The sequence below is a fragment of the Balaenoptera borealis genome (genome assembly GCF_965194805.1).
Source record: "Balaenoptera borealis genome assembly, chromosome: 8".
Classification (NCBI taxonomy): Eukaryota; Metazoa; Chordata; class Mammalia; order Artiodactyla; family Balaenopteridae; genus Balaenoptera; species Balaenoptera borealis.
Window position 1 is genome coordinate 122,333,936 of NC_138865.1, and position 22,786 is coordinate 122,356,721.

A 22,786-nucleotide genomic window follows, 5' to 3' on the forward strand; every position below is an offset into this window, starting at 1 on the left:
CAGGATCGCACAGCAGAGGCTCTGAGAACAGAATCCAGTGTGGCATACCAGCCAGGCTTTACACTGGCTCTGGGTAGCACACAAGCACAGCAGACCAGAGCAATACTGCAAAGGCCTTGAGAATTAAGTTAACATTCAAACACAGCCCAGGGAAGAGGGCCAGGACATGCTCTGTGAAGGCAAGGATGTCCTCTCTCACAACTCCTTTTCAACATTATACTGGAAGTCCTAGCTAATGTTATGATAAGACAAGAAAAGGAAATAAAAAGCATAAGGATTGGTAAGGAAGAAATAAAACTGTCTTTGTTCATGGATGACATGATCGTCTACAGAGAAAAATCCAAAAGGATCAACAACAACAAAAAATTCTTAGAACCAATAAGCAATGTTAGCAAGGTTACAGGATGCAAGGTTAATATACAAAAGTCAATTGTTTTCCCATATACCAGCAATGAATAAGTGGCATTTGAGATCAGAAACACACTAACATTTATATTAGCACCCCTCAAAATGAAACACTTAAGTATAAATCTAACGAAATATGTACACGATCTCTATGAAGAAAACTATAAAACTCTGGTGAAAGAAGTCAAAGAATAACTAAATTATTGGAGAAATATTCCACGTTTATAGGATAGGAAGACTCAATATTGTCATGATGTCAGTTCCTCCCAACTTGATCTATAGATTCAATGCCATCTCAATCAAAATTGCAGCAAGTTATTTTGTGGATATTGACAAACTGATTGTAAGGTTTATATGGAGAGGCAAAAGGCCCAGAATAGCCAACACAATACCAAAGGAGAACAAAGTCGGAGGACTGACACTACCCAACTACAAGACTTACTATAAAGCTACAGTTATCAAGACTGTGGGGGTATTGGAGAAATACTGACAAAGAGGTCAATGGAACAAAATACAGAACCCCTAAATAGATCCGCCAGTGTAGTCAACTGATCTTTGATACAGGAAGTAGTGTAGTCAACTGATCTTTGATAAGTAAGTGTAGTCAACTGATCTTTGATACAGGAAGGAAGGCAATAATTAAATGGAGAAAAGAAAGCCTTGTCGGGGCTTCCCTGGTGGCGCAGTGGTTGAGAATCTGCCTGCCAATGCAGGGGACACGGGTCTGAGTCCTGGTCTGGGAGGATCCCACATGCCGTGGAGCAACTAGGCCCGTGAGCCACAATTACTGAGCCTGCGCGTCTGGAGCCTGTGCTCCGCAACAAGAGAGGCCGCGATGATGAGAAGCCCGTGCACCGTGATGAAGAGTGGCCCCCACTTGCCACAACTAGAGAAAGCCCTCGCCCAGAAACGAAGACCCAACACAGCCATAAATAAATAAATAAATAAATAAACCCAAAGTTAAAAAAAAAAAAAAAACAAGAAAGCCTTGTCAACAAGTGGTATTGGAACAATTGGACATACACATGCAAAAAATTAATCCAGACACAGACCTTATACCCTTCAAAAAAATTAACTCAAAAAGGATCGCAGGGCTTCCCTGGTGGCACAGTGGTTAAGAATCTGCCTGCCAATGCAGGGAACACGGGTTCGAGCCCTGGTCCCACGTGCCGCGGAGCAACAAAGCCCATGCACCACAACTACTGAGCCTGCGCTCTAGAGCCCAAGAGCCACAACTACTGAGCCCATGTGCTGCAACTACTGGGTCTTTATTGCCATGCATGGGCTTTCTCTAGTTGTGGTGAGCGGGGGCTACTCTTTGTTGCAGTGCGCGTGCTTCTCATCGCAGTGGCTTCTCTTGTTGTGGAGCATGGGCTCTAGGCGCGCAGGCTCAGTAGTTGTGGCTCACGGGCCTAGTTGCTCCGCGGCATGTGGGATCCTCCCAGACCAGGGCTTGAACCCGTGTCCCCTGCATTGGCAGGCAGATTCTAAACCACTGCGCCACCAGGGAAGCCCCTCGCAGCTTTATTCTTAATTGCCAAAATCTGGAAGGAACCAAGATGCTCTCCAGTAGGTGAATGGATAAATAAGCTCTGCTCCCTCCAGACAATGGAATATTATTCAGCACTAAAAAGACATGAGCCATCAAACCATGAAAAGACAGGGAGGAAACAAATGCAAATTATTAAGTGAGAGAAGCCAATCTGAAAAGGCTGCAGACTACGTACACGGTATGATTCCAACTCTATGACGTTCTGGAAAAGGCAGAACTATGGAGTCAGTATAAAGATCAGGAGTTAAAAAAAAAAAAAAAAAAAGATCAGGAGTTGCCGGGGGCAGGGGGGAGGGAGGATGAACAGGAGAGCACAGGGGGTTTTAGGGCAGTGAAACTACTCTACGAAACTTCAATAGTAGATAACATGTCACTCTGCATTGTCCAAACCCACAGAACGTACAGCACCAAGAGTGAGCCCCAAGGTAGACGACGGACTTTGGGTGATGATGGCGTGTCCAGGCAGGTCCCTCACTTGTCACAAGTGTCCCATCTGGTGGGGATGGTGATAACGGGGGAGGTGGTGCATGTGGGAGGGGCAGGGGTAGATGGGAAATCTCCACATTCTTCTCCATTTTGCTGTGAACCGAAAACTGCTCTAAAAAATAAAGTCTTTAAAAAAAATTTTTTAAATAGTGGGAAAAAAAATATTTCATGATACAGTTGAGGAAACGTGAACACTGGCTGGGTGGATTATGTCATGAGGCCTTTTCAACACTTGAATTGTGAGAATGATATTGTGGTTCTGTTTTGAAACAGGGCCCTTAACCTTTAGAGAAGGATGATGTGCAATGATACAGTGTTTGAAATTTTTCAGACAGAAAATAATTGGAGGAGGGGTTAGGAGTACAGTTGTAAAAAGACCAGCCGTGAGTGGATGATTATTGGCTGGGTGATAATAATGGGGGTTTGTCATGCTATTACCACTACCTTTTTACATGTTTAAAGCTTCACATAATGAATAAGAAGAGAAAAAATAGATAAATTCTTGATGAACCAATTATTGAATACAAAAAATAAAATAATAAAAATAAGTTTAAGATTATTAAAATGGGACTGAGAAAATGTCAACTAAAATAATCTAAAAATTTTATTGATGGATGAAATATAATATTATAAATAAAATTTTATGCATAACAGGAATTCTGAAGTCCAGCTTTGGGGCATCTGGTTGGCCCAGACTTCCGGCAAAAGCAAAGAGAAATCCTTTCTGTAGGAAGATAACGTCATCTTAGGTCTCATGTAACTTCTACAAATAAGCACTACATACAGCATGCAGTTACCAAGGAAAACCAGGTCCAGCAAGAGACGAGACACCACAAGCAAGGACCAGAGGGAACAAAGGAAACAAAGGGGCTCCCAGGCAGGGACCTGACACAGGAACACGGGTGCACACTGGCAAGGCACATGAAAGCCAGGCTCGTGGCAGCAGATTCAAGAAGCAGGCACGCTAGAATGATTAAGTAGGAGAACCAAACTCAAGAATTCAATCCCACGTTTAACGGCAGACTAGACGCTGTTAAAAGAATTAGTGAACTTAAATAAAAACATGGATATTTCTATTTCTTTCAAGTGTAGAAAGACTTTTCTAATGGAAAATGAAGAAGAAAGGGTTAGACTCGTAACGGATAAATGAGAACATATGCTCATTTGAGTCTCTGAAGAAGAGACGAAATGGACAGAGGCAATGTTTGAAGAGATAATGCCGATAATTTTCCAAAAGGGATTCAGAGACACAGACTGAAGAAGCCCACAGAGTCCCGTGCAAGATAAATAAAAAGAAACCCATGCCCAGTTCTGTCAAAGTGAAGCTGCAGGAATCCAAGAGAGCCTATCTTGACAGCAAAAAGAAGAGTTATGTTCGAAGGAGGGAAGACGAGCACGCCCGTCTCAGCGGCGACCCTGGGGCCGGAGGTGGCGTACTGGCGCCCACAGGCAACCTGGAACGCAGCCCAGTGGGCTGGAGCCGTCCCGCAGGAGGAAGGCAAGCGGGGGAGGGGTCAGCGCACCAGCCTCCGCCTCTCTGTGCGAAAAGCAGCGGCGGCACCTGCCAGCTGGCTCGCGGCAGCATCAGGACCGCTGCGCTGCGGCCGGAGGTGTGTGTAGCCCCCAGCGTTGGCCCGAAGGCTGACCCAGTCGGGATGTGCTGTTGTGCCGCGTGTGCAGACGACGAAACCTTCATGAAACCCCCCCACTTCCTGCCCAGGGGGCCAGGAAAGGAGGATCCCACGAGCTGGGGGGCCTGGGTGGCACGCCTCCGACCCCTGTCCTCTAGGGCCCTAGCAGGGCAGCCCCAGCTGCAGAGCTTCGGCTGCCCTGCGCGGGTGCCGAAAGTAACGCGAGAAACAGAGCCGAGGACCCAGATAGGCCAGGCTTCTGACAGAGACAGAGCGGACCCGGGGGAAAGCGCGGACCTCCCAGTAACGATTCTGAGCCAGCCAGGTCCTCGTGAGCAAAGATATATACAGTCCAAGGCCTTCCCTGCCACCTGCACAAAAATTAATTCCATCTGCATTAAAACCTAAGAAAGGTGAAGCGATAAAACTTTTAGACAACAATATAGAAAAAAATACTTATGAAGTCAAAAGTAAGGAAATGTTTCTTAAACAAGGCACAAACAGCACTAAACCATAAAAGACAAGACTGATGTTTACCGCGTTACAACTACAAACTTCTGTCCTGCAAAAAGGCCATTCCGGAGGCAAAGAAGGCAAATCCTAGAGCAGATGGTTGTGTTCAAGCCCCACACAGCACAGGACTTTCATTCAGAAAGTATAAAGAAACCCTGCAAGTCTAAAGGGGAAAGACAGAAACGGGCGGAAGGCTCGAAGCGCCTCCCCCACCGAGGCCAAGCCAGTAAGATGTGAAAGAGACTCAGCCCCACTAACAGCCGAGGAAATCAAATTAAAACCAAAGGCACGCCCACACCCCCATGCTCATCAAACATGGAAAAGCCCCAAAATTCGGACCGCTGGCACGGATGTGGGAGCACAGGAGCCCTCACCCACCAATCTGGAGAGGTTACAGTGTGGGCGCCCGCAGGGACGCAGGCCCACCTGTGGGCTGGCGTGGGCGGAGCCTGCGGCCCAGGCAGCGCGTGGGCGTGAACGCAGAAGCCGCACAGGACGCGCGCCTCCTACACAGCGCACGGTCAGGTGCAGGGCGGCAGTGCGCTGGGAGCGGAAGGGGTTGTGGCGCGGAGCTGCTAACGGTCTAGTCCAGGACAAGGTGGCTTCACGCTCTTCTGTCTAGAAGGCATGTCTAGCAGGGCACTTTTAACCTTTCATTAGCATCCTGAGTGGTGTCCCACATCTGCAGAACACTCCCCTGTCCCCTGTGGCCACCTGGAGGAGGGCGAGGACCCCAGACCGCTGTGGGGAGAGGGTCTGTAGAGCACCAGCATTAGGATGCCGTCCTGAGCCCTGCCCGGGGCCCTGCCCGGCGGGCGCCGTGGCCACCCCTACCCTGGGACCCGCTGCGTGAAGGAAGCAGGTCTTGCGAGGACAAGGGTCTCGGGGCAGTCAGACGCCTCCCGCCACCCGCCTCAGCTCAGCCAGGGAGGAGGCAGGAGGGGCCACGCACGTCCAGCTTCATCAGCGTGAGCAGGTCCTTCCTGGCGGCTCTGAGGATGGCGTCTGTCTTCTTGCCGGCAACAGCCTCAGCCGCGTTACCGTCCGAGTGGAGGAGGACAGCCGGCGGGGTCTCTGCACCCACCAAGCTCTTCTTGGGCTTGAGAAGAGCACAGGCAGCGTGATCCGGAGCATGCGGGCGGCGCGGGCGGTCCGGCCAGCCTGGGACCCGACCCCACGCGGCCCAGCAGAGAACGCTAGCGCGAGGGGCGGGGGCGGCCGAGCGAAGGCCGGGGTCGGGGTGCTGCCTACCTCGCTGGCCACGGTGCCCCCTGCGTGCTGCGGGACCGGGCGCCGTCACAGGCCATCCTCAGGTCTGAGGTGGCACCTGCTGTGCCCCCTAAAAATGCAGGGGAGACTCAGGACACCATGCTGGCCGCCCGGGCACGCTGGGCCCTGTGCACACACCAGGGCAGGGCTGGCTGAGCACACAGACCTGGCAGGTGACACTGGAGACAGACCAGCCTCGGGCACTCACAGAAAGCTGCTGTCACAACCACACAGACGTGCAAAGGATGGGAAGGCCCAGTTCCAGGCAAAAGCAGAGAGGAGTGAGGCGGGGCACTTCCCACAGGGCCAGCTGGAACCTGGGAGGCAGGAAGTCCAGACTATGGGTCTGCCTGTCGTTGGAGAGCGACTCTGCCTCATTACCGCCCTTCACGTGGCAAAAGAATGCAGTTTGTGCTCATGAAAAAGTAGAAGATGGGTTATTAACAGGGACTACAAAGACGAATCTCCACTAATTTTTTAAAGGTTATGTCTCAGAGGAAAATACTTAAATCTGTATAGCTATTTTCTTATCATATTAATAAGATTTTGAAATGTTTAAAACAACGTAGCAGTTAACAATAACTATTTTTGTCCATCCTGAGAAACTGTGTATTCATAGTACTTTATTATAATATTATGCATATACACATTAATATGCTATATATATTATTATATTACCATATTATTATTTTATTATTTATTACTAATAAGCCAAAGTATTATGATACCAATATCTATTTGAAAAATAAAACCCAACTACACTCCCTGTGATAAATACATGCATACGTTAAAAGTTGTACATTTCTGTATTATGCTGCTGTTATAATCATACAGTCTATAAAACTTAAAATGTTGAGTATAATTAGCTGGTTTATTGAATTTGACCTGCGTTTGGTTGAACATGTGGATATGGAACCTGAGGACCCATTCAAGGGGCCGTCTGACTGTACTACACCCTTTTACACGAGGTACTTGAGTGTCTGTGGGTTTTGGTACCCACTAGAGGTTCTGGAACCAATCCCCCATGGATGCTGAGGGACGACTGAGTGTATCTCTGACTTTTGCCAAAACCATGTCCTGTAAGAGTGTATTATCTGTACAGACCAGAGGAAAGGTAAATCTGTCCCTGTATGAATGTTAACTGGATATATTCATGGAATTGGATAATTCATATTCAAATTTTGTTATATGTGGATTGCTACTATTTTCAGTTATCTGTTACTTATTTTATTTGAAAAAATTCAAATTTTATTTTATTTGAAAAATAAACATATTTTTTAATATGGTGGGTCAAATGGTTAGCCACACAGAAGAAATATATTTCGACCCTACTCAATTCAGACAAAAGATTCAATTCTAGACGAGTATGAAAGGTAAAACGTTAAATCTTACAGGCAGATTTCCTAAACACGACACAAAATGTATTAACCACAAAAAAAAAATTTGATCAATTAGACTCTATTAGATTTAAAAATTTCTATTCATCAAAAGACACCATTAAGAGAGTGAAAAGTGAGCAGAAAATATTTTTAATACATACATCCAACAAAGGACTCATATAGAGAATATCTAAAGAACTCCTATTAATCAATAAGAAAATGAAAGATAACCTAAGAGAAAAATGGCCAAAAGACAATGCATTCCTATCCCAGTGGAGATGGAAGAGTCTCAGGTTCATGAGTTGTCAGGAAGATGGGTAACAGCCACAGCAAGGCACAGGGCACAGAGGGGCCAAATGAAAATGATGGACAATTGTACAGGCTGGGGAGCAAGACTTCCTGTGAATGGTGTGGCCTCTAAGCTTCATGGTCCATAAGCGGTGCGGCCTGTGAGTGGTGTGGCCTGTGAGTGGCATGGCCTCTAAGTGGTGCGGCCCGTGAATGGTGCGGCCTGTGAGTGGCATGGCCTCTAAGTGGTGCGGCCCGTGAATGGTGCGGCCTGTGAGTGGCATGGCCTCTAAGTGGTGCGGCCCATGAGTGGTGCGGCCTGTGAGTGGCATGGCCTCTAAGTGGTGCGGCCCGTGAGTGGTGCGGCCTGTGAGTGGCATGGCCTCTAAGTGGTGTGGCCCGTGAGTGGTGTGGCCTGTGAGTAGCATGGCCTCTAAGTGGTGCGGCCTGTGAGCTGACTGTCTGACACATGAAGTCAGTGAGCACCTGAGTGGGGCTGAGAATCAAACTGTTAAAATTTAAATACAAACAACCACAAGCGGCAGGTGGCTCCACACTGGACTGCAGACTGGGGGGACAACTCAATCCTACGAGGCTGATGACGGTATAGATCGGGACAGGCACGTGCAGAACCACCAGCAGCATCTCCCAGGCTAAACGCACATGCCCTCCGTCAACTCAGCAGTTCCAACAGGAACATATCCATCCATGTGCGTCCAAGAGACACACGAACACAGTTTGTTCACAGGAAAACAATGAACACTGGGCTTCCCTGGTGGCTCAGTGGTTAAGAATCCGCCTGCCAGTGCAGGGGACACGGGTTCGAGCCCTGGTCCAGGAAGACCCCACACGCAGCAGAGCAACGAAGCCCGTGCGCCACAACTACTGAGCCTGCGCTCTAGAGCCCGCGAGCCACAACTACTGAGCCCATGAGCCACAAGTACTGAGCCCGCAAGCCACAGCTACTGAGCCCGCATGCCACAACTACTGAAGCCCGTGCGCCTAGAGCCCGTGCTCTGCAACAAGAGAAGTCACCGCAATGAGAAGCCCGCGCACCGGAACGAAGAGTAGCCCCGCTCTCGCCACAACTAGAGAAAGCCTGCGCACAGCAACGAAGACCCAATGCAGCCAAAAATAAATATATTAATTAATTAATTAATTAATTTTTTTAAAAAAAGAAAACAATGTACAGCAGTGAGAATGGTGAGTGTTGCCCAGCCGGCAATTTGGAGGCCACAATACCAGGCTGAGCAGAAGCCAGACTCAAACCCAGGCTAATGGGTCAGAGGTCAGGGGAGCAGGGCAGTGCCAGGGGCACAGGGTTACAACCCGTATCCCTGCTGACGGGCACTGCAGGGCCACCATCCAGGCTTTCTTTGTCTGGGTGCTGGTCTCACAGATGAGCTTAGTTTATGAAAATTCATCAAATGTCCCCCTTGGGCTTTTACATTCTATAAGTAGATTATACAACCATAAGCATTTAATGAAAATAAAAAATAACTTGCTATTAGTGAAGAAACAGGTAAATACACCAACAGAACACAAAGATTCCTAAAAAGTAGCTCCAAGTCATGAAACACCCAGAACAGGCAGATCCACAGACAAAAGCAGGTTGGTAGTAGCCAGGGGTTGGGGAGTGACGGCTGATGGGTCTGGGGTTTCTTTACTGCGTGATGAAAACGTGCTGGAATTAGACAGGGGGGCTGATGCACAATTCTGTGAATATACTAAAAACCACTGAATTGTATACTTTAAAAGGGTGAACTTTGGGACTTCCCTGGCGGTCCACTGGTTAAGACTCTGTGCTTCCACTGCAGGGGGCACAGGTTTGTCCCCGATTGGGGAACTAAGATCCTGCAAGCCGCATGGCACGGCCAAAAATAAAAATAAAAGGGTGAATTTTATGGTATGTTAATTATATCTCAAAAAAGTTGTTACTAAAACAAATCCACGTAGATGCAGAAACTTGATACCTAATGAAGATGGCACCAGAAAAAGCAACAGGGAAGTGAAAGACTGTTTCCTGAATGGTGTTGGGTAAATTACCACTAGATAGAGTAAGAAAAAGCTGAATTTCTTACCTCGAATACAAGGCAAGAGGGAACCATGATGAAAGACAGACTTCCATGTGGAAGTAAAACTGAAAAGCTACCAGACAAGAACCCAGAAGAATGTGTTTACGTCTGGGAAGAAGGAGGGGAAAAAGTGAAGACCCAGAACACAAACCGCAGGGCAACAACTGGTTTTCAGAAACGAACAACAAGGGTCTCTGTTCCCGGATGGGCCCCATGGGTACCGTTCTTCCACAGACGGAAGCCGGGAGAAGGTATCTGAACATTCACACTGATGAGGGATCTCTATCTGGAGCATATAGAGAATTAATGCAAATCAACAAAACAAATCCAGGAAACCCTGCAGAAAATGCGCGAAGAATATAAACAGGCAATTCTTAAAGAGGGAGCCCGAACAGCTCTTGAACACACCAGGAGATGATGAAACCTGCCAGCAACCCATGAAACGCAGGTGAAGACAAGACGGACTTTCTAAGGAACGTGAGAGCAAAAGGAGGAAGGGGACGAGGAGTGAGCTAGCCTCTGGGGGGCCAACAACGCCCCCCCGCTGGGGCGTGCCGAGCAGCAGTCACACTGCAGCACTCACAGGCAAGCTGAGGTCACAGCAAGGAGAGGGGAAGAGGGCTGACTGCTGACCAAAGGCCGAGAGGAGCTCTCTCTGCAGCTGAGAGCCGACGAGAAGACAAAGGAGACAGCAGAGAGGGGCGGGTGCGGACACCTCCCGGGGAGGAAAGCCCGGGCGATGGCTGGGGGACAGAGGGGACAGTAGAGGCCATAGCCTGTTAGCACAGCCCAGCAGAGGGGAGAAGGGAGGGCGCCGAGGCAGCCACTCTAGCGGTTACGAGCGGGGCGCGGGGTCCAGCCCAGGGACGCTCCACGGACACGGGTGCTGCAGGGCGGTGGGCAGAGCAGCCAGCAGGGCGTTCAGGCAACAAGACGCCCGCCACTGCTTCACACCGGGAGGCAGGGCACAGGCGCAGGGTCCTCTGGGCCCAGGGCTTGCCCGCCGTCTGGAGTGGGACAGAGGGTCGCTTACCTGGCGGAGCTGAAGCAGCCTGGTCACCTGCCTGGGCCTGGCTGAGCTTGTCCACGATCTCGTCGTGGACAGAAGGCAGCGGGCAGGGGGCTCCTCCTCGGCAGAGGCCCAGAGGCTGCTGGCTGAGCTTGTCCACGATCTCGTCGTGGACAGAAGGCAGCGGGCAGGGGGCTCCTCCTCGGCAGAGGCCCAGAGGCTGCTGCACGGCTGCCGCCACGATCTGCTGGGAGGGGCTGGCGTGAGGCAAGGCCTCCGTTCCCACAGCAGCGCACAGACCCCGACGGCGTGTCTGGAGGCCTGGGGACAGCCCTCTGCCGGCCCCGCCCCCTGCCCCTCAGGCCGCGTCCTCGTCACCTGCACCTGCCTGGCCCATCACCTGTGCCCACCTGCCCAGGCAAGTGGCAAGCGAATGCCAGCCCCATCCGCAGGTCCTGTTCTGCCACACTCCCAGGTCTGCGGCCGAGCGCCCCGAAGGCAAACTCCTGCCCAGCTCTGAGCGCAGCCAGCGGCAGGGTTCCCCAGCTCCCCAGGTGAGTGGATCCAGAACCACCTTCCAGGAAGCCCCCTGAGCAACGCAGCTGAGATGAACTTCATGACCAAACAGGTGACACGTCCACATCTGTAGCGTGCCTGTGTGTGACAGTCACCCTGGAGGTGACTTCTGGCAGAGAAGCCTCGATGAATGATTTCTTTCCCCAAGTCTAGGCCCCTCCTGAGAGCTCAGAGCAGTGCAGTCGGAGGGCGAAGCTGGGAACCCACCCCCGACTGGTTTTCTCCTGGGTGGGGGCGGCGGGGGGAGCAGCTGGTGACCCGAGGGTGGGAGGTTGGCCCCGGGGGAGCAGGACCTGGGTCGCAGGGCTCCTGGGGCCGCGGGGGCCTCTCCAGCCGCTCCTCGAGGCTGCAGCACATCGGCCTCTTGGCCCTCCCAGCAGCCACGCTGGCTACAGACACAAGCGGGATGGCCTGGCTCTCCTGAGACATGAGAGAAGTGGGGCTGCCCCAGCAGCACTCCTAGTGAGCGAGCGCCCTGGGAATGACTGCAAAACCCTCGGGGAGAGGCCACGTTTCGGGGACTGCAGGAGGCAGTGATCAAGTAGGATGCCGGTGATGTAGAAAGGAAGGGTTTTAAGGCAAGAAAGGCCCAGCTTGCTTTTATCTTGGCAATTCTATCAGTTTAAATAATGGTCAAAATTGTCAGAAACCTCCATACTCTTCATTAAGATGAAACATAATGTAGAAAACGCCCTAAAATATCAGCACGGGAAGATGACAGTACCTAAAATATCGGGAGAACCAGGGAGAACATCCAAGTGCAGTGTGAACGCTGACAACGAACGTCTGCTCAGCCTTGAGGGGCCGCCAGCCCGTCCGAGGGCTGAGCCTGCGGCCCACGCAGTTCTGGGCCCTGCTCCGACATCAAGGTTACTTCCCACCAGAGTCAACGGGGCGGAGCAGCTTCTCCCACCTCATGGCCGTCAGCTCAACCCACCGGCCTCGAAAGAGGGATGGTCGAGGGCAGGGCACACCGCCCCGAGTGCCCACAGGAGGGCCGCAGGGCCTGGCGGGACAGCCTCCGCTGGACGCGTGGCAGGTGAGGAGCTGGGAGGGGTAGGCGCGCTCACGGAGCAAGGGCATCAGAGGAGCTAATTCGGGCCAAACCCCAGACCCTCCTGGAAGGGAACCGCAGGGGCACGACCAGGAGGCTGGCCAACAGGCACGCGTCTCCAGGAAGGCCCCCGAGACCTGACTGATGGGACAGGCGCTCAGCACTAGGCCCCAGGCGCACCCCACCCTGGCGCGTCCGCTGGCCATGGCCGTGAGGTAGAAAACTCGTTCTGTCGTCACCTCTCAAAGCCCCGGGTCCTGAGGACCCACGGTTAGGACGCCGAGCACACTCACAGGGTTGAAGAGCTCCGTGGTCAGGCCCAGGTAGTTGTGCAGAGCCAGGAAGGTGACCCTCTGCAGCCGCACCATGATCATCTGGAGAGAGACGGGCCAACTGTGTCTCCACGTGCTGAGCCTGCCTCGGCCTCGCGGGCGGGGAAGCCCCTGGTGTAGACAACTCACCCTCGTCACGCAAGGTGTTAGTGCTAGGGGCATAAGGAACCTCTGCATTGTTTTCACAAGTTTTCTGTAAGAGTAAAATGACTGCAAATCAAGAAGTTTAATAATAACAAAAAGAGCTCTTTGGGGGCATGGTGGGAGATCTGAATACCCCTTTGAGGTTATCAATACTAATTTTTACAGCAAAATATGTATTACAAAATTTTTTAAAAACCATCTTACTTCTTCCTACACCCCCCCGCCCGAACCCCGCATCACCAGCACTCAGTCCTGCCAGTGAAGTTGATTCCACTACTGCGGACACGTCCTCATGGCCACGTGACTCAGTAAACCGATGGTGAGACACTCAGGGTGCTGGCCCCGCACCCTCCACCGAGATGGCCGCAGCACCGCAGAGAAGCGACCCACCTGCACCACCCTCACCAGGGTTTCAGGATATTTCTCAAAACCTCCTTGGAAAGCCACAGCTGGAAGCCGGAGTACGGTGGACGGGACAGCAGCGCGGGCAGACACGGTTTTGTACGGCGCGGTGTGGCCCTGTAACGGCAGCCCCAGTTGGTCCGCTCTGGCCTGTCCTAAGACCTCGGAGCCTGGCTCCCCGAGCCCGCCCTCCGGTCTCCAGCATCACAGCACTCAGTACCCCGCTCTCCTAGGCCTACAGCACTCAGTACCCCGCTCTCCTAGGCCTACAGCACTCAGTACCCCGCTCTCCTAGGCCTACAGCACTCAGTACCCCGCTCTCCTAGGCCTACAGCACTCAGTACCCCGCTCTCCTAGGCCTACCGCAAGGCCCCGTGGAGGCAGGGTCACCCGCCCAGCAACCCCCGCTGAGCCCTGCCCCGCCACCGACGGAGCGCCACACGGCCAAGGACCCGGTGGGCAGCATGTGGTTTCTCTCTTCTGGGAACTGGCTGGTGCTCGAGAGAAAAGATGACTTTTTCAGTCGCAGAATCACCCCCAGGCAGTGACCTTGGCCCTTTCTGGTGCGCAACTCTTGGGTCCTGCCACCTCCTCTCCCCCAACTGCCATTTGCAGGCAACCACCAGCTCTTTTCTGAACTGATGGTTTTCCTTCATCAAAGTACCACATAAATGGAATCACACAAGGCTTGGGCCCGTCCACTGAGATTACGCACTTCAGGGTCATCATGCTGTTCATGTACCAGTAGTTTGTGCTGTTTATTGATGAGAACTAGTCTATTTTATGGATGCATCACAGTTTCTTTATCCATCTAGCAGGTGAAGGATATCTGGGGTGTTTCCAGTATGGGCAATTATAGATAAAACTAATGTAAATATTTCCATACAGGGTTCTGCGTGAACAGAGTTTTTGTTTCTCTTGCTAAGTATTGTGGAATTACTTACCAAAACCTCAGCTAAAGTTGGAGTGGGGACCGGCCTGTAGGGGGAGGTCTCATGCCTGCCATGCATGTCAATTACCCCAAAAAGGAAGAGATCTCCGCCTACATCTTGGACAGGAAGGTGCCTCTACTTACCATCAGGCAGGAGGAAGGAAACTTCCCTCTGCCCCCGACAGCCCAGCCAATCAGAGACAGCAGGGGTCCAGCCAATGGGAAGCCTCCATTGGACCCCCAGCTCCTCCAATGGAAACTTTGGTTATCACAGCCCCTCCCAACTCCCCCTTCTCCCTATAAAAGCTAGCTCCCCCTCCTTGTTCTCTGGATTTGGCTTTTGTCTGCCAAGGTTTCCATATTCTGAATTGCAATTCCTCTGCTCTTCCTGAATAAACTCGCTTTTGCTGATAAAATAACTGGCTACCGTTTATTAAAGTTGATATATTTATAGGGTGTCAGAAGTGGGATCTGAAGGAGGCAAACCCCAAGAGATGACGGGCCCGGGAATTGAGCGAGGTACCCACACTGTGAGCCCCTCATGCTCGTCACTTCCCTGAGTCTCGTCTTGGATTCCAAACTCTGCTCTTTTTGCATTTTGAGTTCTCTGACTTTATTTGGGATCTGGAACGGTTTTGTCCTTTCAGGGGAAAGGTTTCATCCTTTCTGGTTCAAGGCTTCATCCTTGGTGAGTACTCAGTTGTTTTCTGGAGTGCACAATAGTGATGTTCTTTTGGAAGACAGAGCTAACTGGAATCCAGTAATTTGTTTTATTCCTTTTGGAATCTGGGCCAGGACTCTGGCAACTTTCTTGGGTTTCCAGGAGAACTTAGGGAACGTTAGCTGATTCCAGAGCCAACAGTTTCAGCTCAGTGATGGTTGCTTAACTCATCTGCCAAGGTGGTTTCGGATAACCACGAGACTGCGATTACCTACTTGCTGAGCAAGGAGGTGTCTGCAGTAGCAAACCCCTCTTGCTGCAAGTGGTTAAATGCCTCTGGGGAAGTAGAGACCCAATGACATAAAACTAAAGAGCAAGCACATTGGTTAGAGCAATATCACTGGACAACCCGCTGTCTTTTCGGTGTATTCAGCTGGATACCTGCAGGTCTGGCTCCTGGTTTAGAACCATCGTGCAAACTGGCCATCCCTCGCAGCCCCCAGGGAGCCCTGGAGCTGGGAGGAATCCAGCCTTTCCTGGCAGGACGTGCCCCCTCCCCAGCCCTGCCTCTGATCAAAAATCTGATCTTTTTTTCTATGAATTTGTTTGTTTGGTTTTGAAGTATAACTGACCTACAACAGGATGTGAGATCCTGGTGCACAACACAGTGATCTGATATTTCCATACATTACAAAATGATCTCCACTGTATGATTTCAAGTCCTTGAAATTTATTACCATTTGTTTTATGGCCCAGAATATAGTATGTCTTGCGAGTGTCCCATGTTCATGTGAAAAGAATGTGTTTTGCTGTTGTTGGGACCAGTGTTCAATAAATGTTCACTTAATTAATCAAGGTGGTTGATGGTGTTGTTTAGATTTTTCTACATCTTTGCAGACTTTCTACTTGTTCTGTCGATTACTGAGAGAGAAGTGAAGTCACCAGCTGTAAGTATGGATCCGTTTCTCCTTTCGCCTCTGTAAGTTTCTGTTCCGCTTTTGAAATTCCGCCATTAGGAGGATACACATTTGGGACTGTTGTATCCTCTTGACTAGTGCTGTTCCTCACCCCTGGAAACACTCTGTGGTCGCAAGTCTACTTTGTCTACATTAATGTAGCCCTTCAGTTTTCTTGTGAGTTTTCATGGTATAGCTTTTCACATTCTTTTGTTTTTAATCTACCTAAGTCTTTATATTTAAAGTGGGTTTCATGAAGTCAGCATATAGCTAGATGTTGGTATTTCCATCCAATCTGATCACCATTTAATTGGTACATTCAATGTTATTATTGATGTGGCTAGGTTTAGGCTCCAATTTTCTGGGGAATGTTGACTTTTTTAGCAGGTCATCAAGCTGGCTGGGTTCAGACCACAAGTTCTGTCTTACTTCCCCCGACCCACCCTCCGTGGGGCTGGGTGCCAGTGTCTCTGATTTGGGGGCAATACCTCGCATGCTTGGCTCCTGCTGGCACAGGTGTCCCTCGGGGGTTAGGCTGAGACCTGGGCTGAGGCTGAATCTTAGTCCCGTTCTTTCTCATGGTCTGTGCTGTGCTGCTCTCCGTCTGCGCTGACACTTGCAGGATCCACCCACACTCTCTCCCACACTGAGAAAGTCCGTGACTGGTTTGCCCCAAGGCAAAGCAGTGAGACAGCAGAGGAAACCCAGGGAACTCACCATTCCTGGGCTGCTTTTCCTGTTTCAATTCCCACCCACAGTCTACCCACTTTTATTTTCAGATTCCTGGGTAATTGTTTCTTGCGTTTTGCTGGAGTTTTTGTTGTCATCAGCAGGAGAGAGAGGTTGTGGTGGCATCACCCTGCCACAGCAGAAATGGAATTCTATTTCACTTTTATTAAAAATAAAATCTCAATTTCCTTCTTCTTTTAAAGCCAGAATGAAGAAGCCTAATGAATTGCCGTAGACAGCGGCTCACCTGTGCGGTGAGGCTCACTGCTGCTGCTGTTAGAGAGAACCCTGCTTTAACTTCGTATGTGAGGCCCTGAAAACGAGACCTCAAACAAGGTGAAACCTAGTGGACGGCCAGGCTCCTGGCCTGACTGTCCTCTGAAATAAACCTGGCAAATCCCCCTTCCTCTGAAGAGCCCTGCGTGTCGGGAACACTGGGCATCTGGCTCAAGGTGTCCTTAGTGAGCTCTGGGACTCAATGACATTACTTCTGCCTTGGAGTCCTTTCTGCTTACTTCAAATCCTTTATAAAGAGAAGGCTGGCCCCGTATATATGGAGAAAACCACAATTCAAAAAGATACATACACCCCAACGTGCACAGCAGCACTATTCACAACGGCCAAGACATGGAAGCAACCTAAGTGTCCATCAACGATGAATGGACAAAGAAGATGTGGTACATTTATACAATGGTATACTACTCAGCCATAAAAAAGAATGAAATTATGCCATTTGCAGCAACATGGATGGACCTAGAAATTATCATACTAAATGAAGTAAGTCAGACAGAGAATGACAAATATCATATGATATCACTTATATGTGGAATCGTTTAAAAAATGATACAAATGAACTTATTTACAAAACAGAAATAGATTCACAGAAAACAAACAGACACAGACAACAAACTTATGGTTACCAAAGGGGAAACGGGGGGAGCAATAAAGTAGGAGTTTGAGATTAACATGTACACACTCCTATGTATAAAACAGATAAAAACAACATCCTACTGTATAGCACAGGGAACACTACTCAATATTTTGTAATAAGCTATACGGGAAAAGAATGTGAAAAAGAAAAGAGATATATACATATAAGTATAACTGAATCACTTTGCTGCACACCTGAAACTAACACAACATTGTAAATCAACTACTTCAATTAAAAAAAAAAACCACACAAAAACCTAACTTCTGAGTTCAAAACAATAAAAAAAAGAAAAAGAGACAGAGAGAGGTTGTCCCGCAAGAGACCCACAACCACACACAAGAAACAGGAGCCCAGAGCAGCACGGAGCGGCCACCTGCCAGGCGTCCAACACAGAAACGGGGGGCCAGCTCCAGATTCCCTGTGAGGCCGGCGAGTCCAGCCCGGCCCCTCAGTATTTATGCACCACTGGGCTGCTCTGTGGGGAGCGGGCGCCCTCTTCAGCGGGCTCACGGGGTGAGGGTCTATCTCGGGCACGACCTCACCCCGTTTCCAGGCCATCTCTACAAGACCCGTACCGGCAGCATGTCCTCCACTCGCCAGCAAGCCAAGCTGCCAGGAGACCCCAGGAGAAGCACGGGAGGGACATCGCCACAAACCCCATCAGACAGCAATTCTCATCTGTTCCAGAATCAGGGAGAAAAGCGTCTGTGTGCCTGTGTCTGTGAACATGTGTCTGTGTGTTTGGGGAGAGGGTGGAAAGAGAAAATGACAATTTAACATCTAATGCTAGAAACAGCTCAAATGGACTTGTTTACTTAGAAAAACAATGCCCTCAACCTCTCCACGAAACTTGAAAAGCACAGGAGAGGCTGCTGCTGGGGTGTGCACAGGCCTGGTACACACCTGCAGGGACCTACAGGTGTTCTCTGCAGTACCAGCCACTATAGGAAACAATCATAGCCACCTGAATGTCAGTCAACAACGGGTAGATCAACGGGTACTGAGCAGACAACTGAACTAGAACAACACGCCCACGTGGGGGGACGTGTGGCAACAATCCCCGCGAAGCCAGGGGGCTGCAGAACCGTGTGGAGCATGGCGCCACTGAGGAGCCCATCGTGAACAATCACACCACGCTTTGCAGAACGCCAGAGAAAACTCAGAAGAGCAGCTGCCTCTGAGGAAAGGGTAGGGGGGAGCTGAATGGTACTGACAGCTTACAGCTAACCTGAGTTACAGGGCCATCACTGTCTCACCTGGCTGACAGCCGACGTGTCTGCTTCCTGCATTGTGCTTTTTGGTACATCTGAAATATTTCATAACAAATTTGTAAAAATTAAAACAATGAGGGGGTGGAATTGGAGGAAGGTGCTCAAAAGGTACAAACTTCCAGTTACAAGATAAACAAGCACGACACGTCTACACGGCTCACCTGCACTGGTTGTGTAGCCATGTCAGATGTGGATTTCCCTCTCACAGAACGGGACTGTTGGGAACAGGATAGGCCCAGATCTTAAGGACAGAAGCAAATAAACAGAGACGAGGTGATACAGGGGGCAAAAAAAAAATCTCATCTTACTTCATCCACAAAAAAAATATTCAGAGAGGAAAAAAAGCCCTTGAAATAAAAAACATGATGACAGGAGAAAAGGGAACCCTCCTACACCGTTGGTGGGAATGTAAATGTGCAGCCACTATGGAGAACAGTATGGAGGTTCCTTAAAAAACTAAAACTAGACCCACCAGAGGATCCATCAATTCCACTCCTGGGCATAGATCTGCAGAAAACTCTAATTGGAAAAGATACATGCACCCCAATGTGCACAGCAGCACTATTCACAACAGCCAAGACACGGAAGCAACCTGAGTGTCCATCAACAGAGGAATGGATAAAGAGGATGTGGTATATATATACAGTGGGATACTATTCAGCCATAAAAAAGAATGAAATTTTGCCATTTGCAGCAACATGGAGGGACCTAAAGATTATCATACTAAATGAACTAAGTCAGACAGAGAAAGACAAATATTATATGATATCACTTATACGTGGAATCTAAAAAGAGGATACAAATGAACTTATTTACAAAACAGAAATAGACTCACAGACATAGAGAACAAACTAATGTACCAAAGGGGAAAGGGGGGGAGGGATAAATTAGGAGTTTGGGATTAACAAATACACACTACTATATTTAAAATAGATAACCAACAAGGACCTACTGTATAGCACAGGGAACTACATTCAATATCCTGTAATAAACCATAATGGAAAAGAATCTGAAAAAGAATATATATATATATTCTTTGCTGTACACTTTGCTGTACACCTGAAACAAACACAACATTGTAAATCAACTAGACTTCAATTAAAAAAAAATGACAGAAATTAAAAATTCAATGGAAGATTTGGAAAATAAAGTTGAAGAAACCTCCTAAGAAGTAAAATAGAAAGATAAAGGGAGTGCAAAACAAAGACAATTCTAGATCTATAAGGTTTCAAAACTCTATCTCCCTTGGGCTTCCCTGGTGGCGCAGTGGTTGAGAATCTGCCTGCCAATGCAGGGGACACGGGTTCGAGCCCTGGTCCGGGAAGACCCCACATGCCACGGAGCAACTAAGCCCGTGCACCACAACTACTGAGCCTGTGCTCTACAGCCTGTGAGCCACAACTACAGAGCCTGCATGCTGCAACTAATGAAGCCCGCACGCCTAGAGCCCATGCTCCACAACAAGAGAAGCCACCGCAATGAGAAGCATGTGCACTGCAACAAAGAGTAGCCCCCACTCGCCACAACTAGAGAAAGCCGCGTGCAGCAACGAAGACCTAACGCAGCCATAATTTAAAAAAAAACAAAAAACCCTCTATCTCCCTTGCACCCTTCTCAGCAAGCAGATAGAGTATTTGCTCCACCCAAACAAGCAAGCAGACCAGGAGAGGAGGTGAGAGCCCTGCCCAGGAAGAAAGAAAGGGCCCCAGGGGGGCTGGACTGTGTGGCCCAGAAGGTCGGACGGAGACGGAGGATGGGGACCCGGGGGTTTCTCCCCAGCTCATGGAGCGCTGGGCCAGGGCAGCGGTGCACACAACGCACAGAAAACTAAGCAACCGAAAAATGAGGCAACTGTTAACTCCAGGGAAAACAAAGGAACCTCACCCCCAGGCTCCACAAGCTCGGCTGCTGACAATGTCCACAAAGGTGGGACGAGAGGAATAGGATGGTGAGGCAAGCAGGGCATTTTCTACAGTGGGAAGTCGACACAAAATTCAGACGAAGAATTACGAAACAAGAGCAGCTGGTTTTACGGAGGAGACTGAAAGAGCTGGAAGTGGCCTTTCTGGGGAGGGGGCGATGGAACAGACAACTGCAGTTCACAAAACATCAAATATGTTTTTAGAATTTGTTCAGGTTATTCTGATAAAAATAAATTAAAAAAATTTTAAACCACAAACACAAATGTTTGGTGAGGCAAAAATGATGTCCTTCCAAATAATCATTTAACCCAATATAGAATTATTTTCTCCCAAACATCCCCCACATTCTCCCTCCAGCCACTCAAGGCAGCAGGACTCCTGCCCCAGGGAGGGGCACTCTGCTGACACTGACGCCGGCGCAAGGTGACCGCAGCAGGCTGCGTAGCCCCGACCCTGCTCACAGCACACAGCCCACGACGCTGCCACGAACGGCACTCAGCCCAAAAGTTACAACGAGATCAGGGTCAGCAGCGGACCAAGAAATAAGAGAAGGGCCTCCACTGCCCTTCTCTCGTTCTTACTTAGGAGCCCCTAATAATTTACCTGCGTGTAGATGGACAGCCCGTCTAGACCTCCCAGCCTCTCAGGCCCACAGCACGAGTTACAGACTCGGACGCACACCAGCCAGAGCCCCACAGAGCCAGCCTGCTCCAGCCGCGAGTGCCAGCCTGGATACCCTCCCCCATCCCCTCCAGATAGCCCCTGGCCAGCCTTGCTAGTAGGAGGCGGTGTCCCTCTCAGGCCCGGCCAAGCGTCTGATGAAGACATCCCAGGTCCTGGGGGCAGACAAAGACCACAGAGTCCTGTGCACGCCTCCGCCCCAGGCCCCAAACAGCTCGAAGCACACGTGTGCCGTCTGACAGGGGCAAGATGAGCACACTGGACACGCCCAAAGTCTCCGTTTGGAGCCTGCCACCCCCTTGTCGTGCACAAGAACTTAGGGCTCGCTCAGAGGACACCCATGAGGGGTGCCTCCACGGTGAGCGTCACACATGCTCCTAGCCTCCTGGCCCTGCGCAGACACGTCGCTGCCAAGGTGCTGCTGAATTGTTCTGGAGACCTCTCCATGCAGTGTCTGGAGAAACTGAGGTGCAAGTTGCCTCAGTACACAGACAAAAATAAAAGCAAGAGGTATAACTTCCAAGGATAAGATTAAAATCAGATACACCTTCTGAGTGACAGAGGTGTATGCATTTATCAAAACAGCTACACACACTTCAGATGTGTTTTATTGTAAGTAGATTTTGCTCAGAAGAAAAAGAAGATTAAACAAATACTAAATTCTAGTTAATCAGGAGGAAATGAGGCACACTGAGCTGAGCCTTTTGCAACTGGTGATGGAAATAAATTGATTTTACTATTCTGTCTACTTCTGAACATGTTTAAAACATTCCATGATAAAAAGTTTGAAAGTCATAACATGAGATGCTAGTTTTTAAGCTATTGGACTAGCAAAGATCAGATATGAAATGGCTCACTAGTGGATGAGGCTGAAGAAATAGGTGCCCTCACACATGTCCCGCGGTTCAGCCTCTGTGTGGGGTGTGAGGCGTGTCCCTTGGATCCAGTGAGTCTCCTAGGGATTTGCCCTACAGACTGGCCTTCAAACACAGGAAACAATGTCCACACAAGACCATTCCCTGCAATGATGAACAGCAAGAGCTGGGGAACGACTGAAGGACACACATTAGCACAAAAGATCCAGAGAGGGTCCCTCCTGGGAAGGGGACTCAGGGCCTGAAGGCGGGAGAAATCACTCTCACCTTGCGATGTTTTAGGCACCTGAAGCTTGGAGCCCATGCATGTGTTACTCAGTCCAAAGAATGATCATTTAAGAAACGGCCAAATCCCATAAGCCAACACCCAGCTCCCCTTAGACACCTGGTCAGAGCTGCTCTCGGGCACACCCCTGACCTACTAGGGGTCCCCCGGACCTAGACCAGCCCCTTGTCACTGGAGAGCTGGCCTCGGTGCTGAGGGACCTGCTGTCCAGGCGAGTCTGGGCAGGCCTGGGGGCGCGGGGCACTCACAGTGGTGACGTCCAGGACGCTGAGGAGACTGCGGACGCTGTCTCCAGCCAGAACCTCTTTGACCGCCACCTCAGTGCCATCCTGCGCTTGGGAAGCAGAACAGAGTCACCCGCTGTGGAGGCCAGGCCGGCTGGGCAAACGACCTCCACCACCACTGGTCATGTGGGGCAGGGGCTGCAC

General features: G+C 50.0%; 1 protein-coding gene across 1 annotated transcript in view; it reads right to left on the reverse strand.

The window, feature by feature from the left end:
- The window catches only part of PNPLA7 (patatin like domain 7, lysophospholipase), a 54,788-nt gene that overhangs the window by 22,340 nt on the left and 9,662 nt on the right, over positions 1-22,786 (reverse strand). Inside the window, 8 exon segments of the mRNA XM_082400650.1 lie at positions 5,509-5,865; positions 7,549-8,019; positions 10,632-10,720; positions 10,722-10,770; positions 11,477-11,603; positions 12,531-12,611; positions 13,104-13,232; positions 22,607-22,687. Coding sequence (XP_082256776.1) covers positions 5,509-5,865; positions 7,549-8,019; positions 10,632-10,720; positions 10,722-10,770; positions 11,477-11,603; positions 12,531-12,611; positions 13,104-13,232; positions 22,607-22,687 — 1,384 coding nt within the window.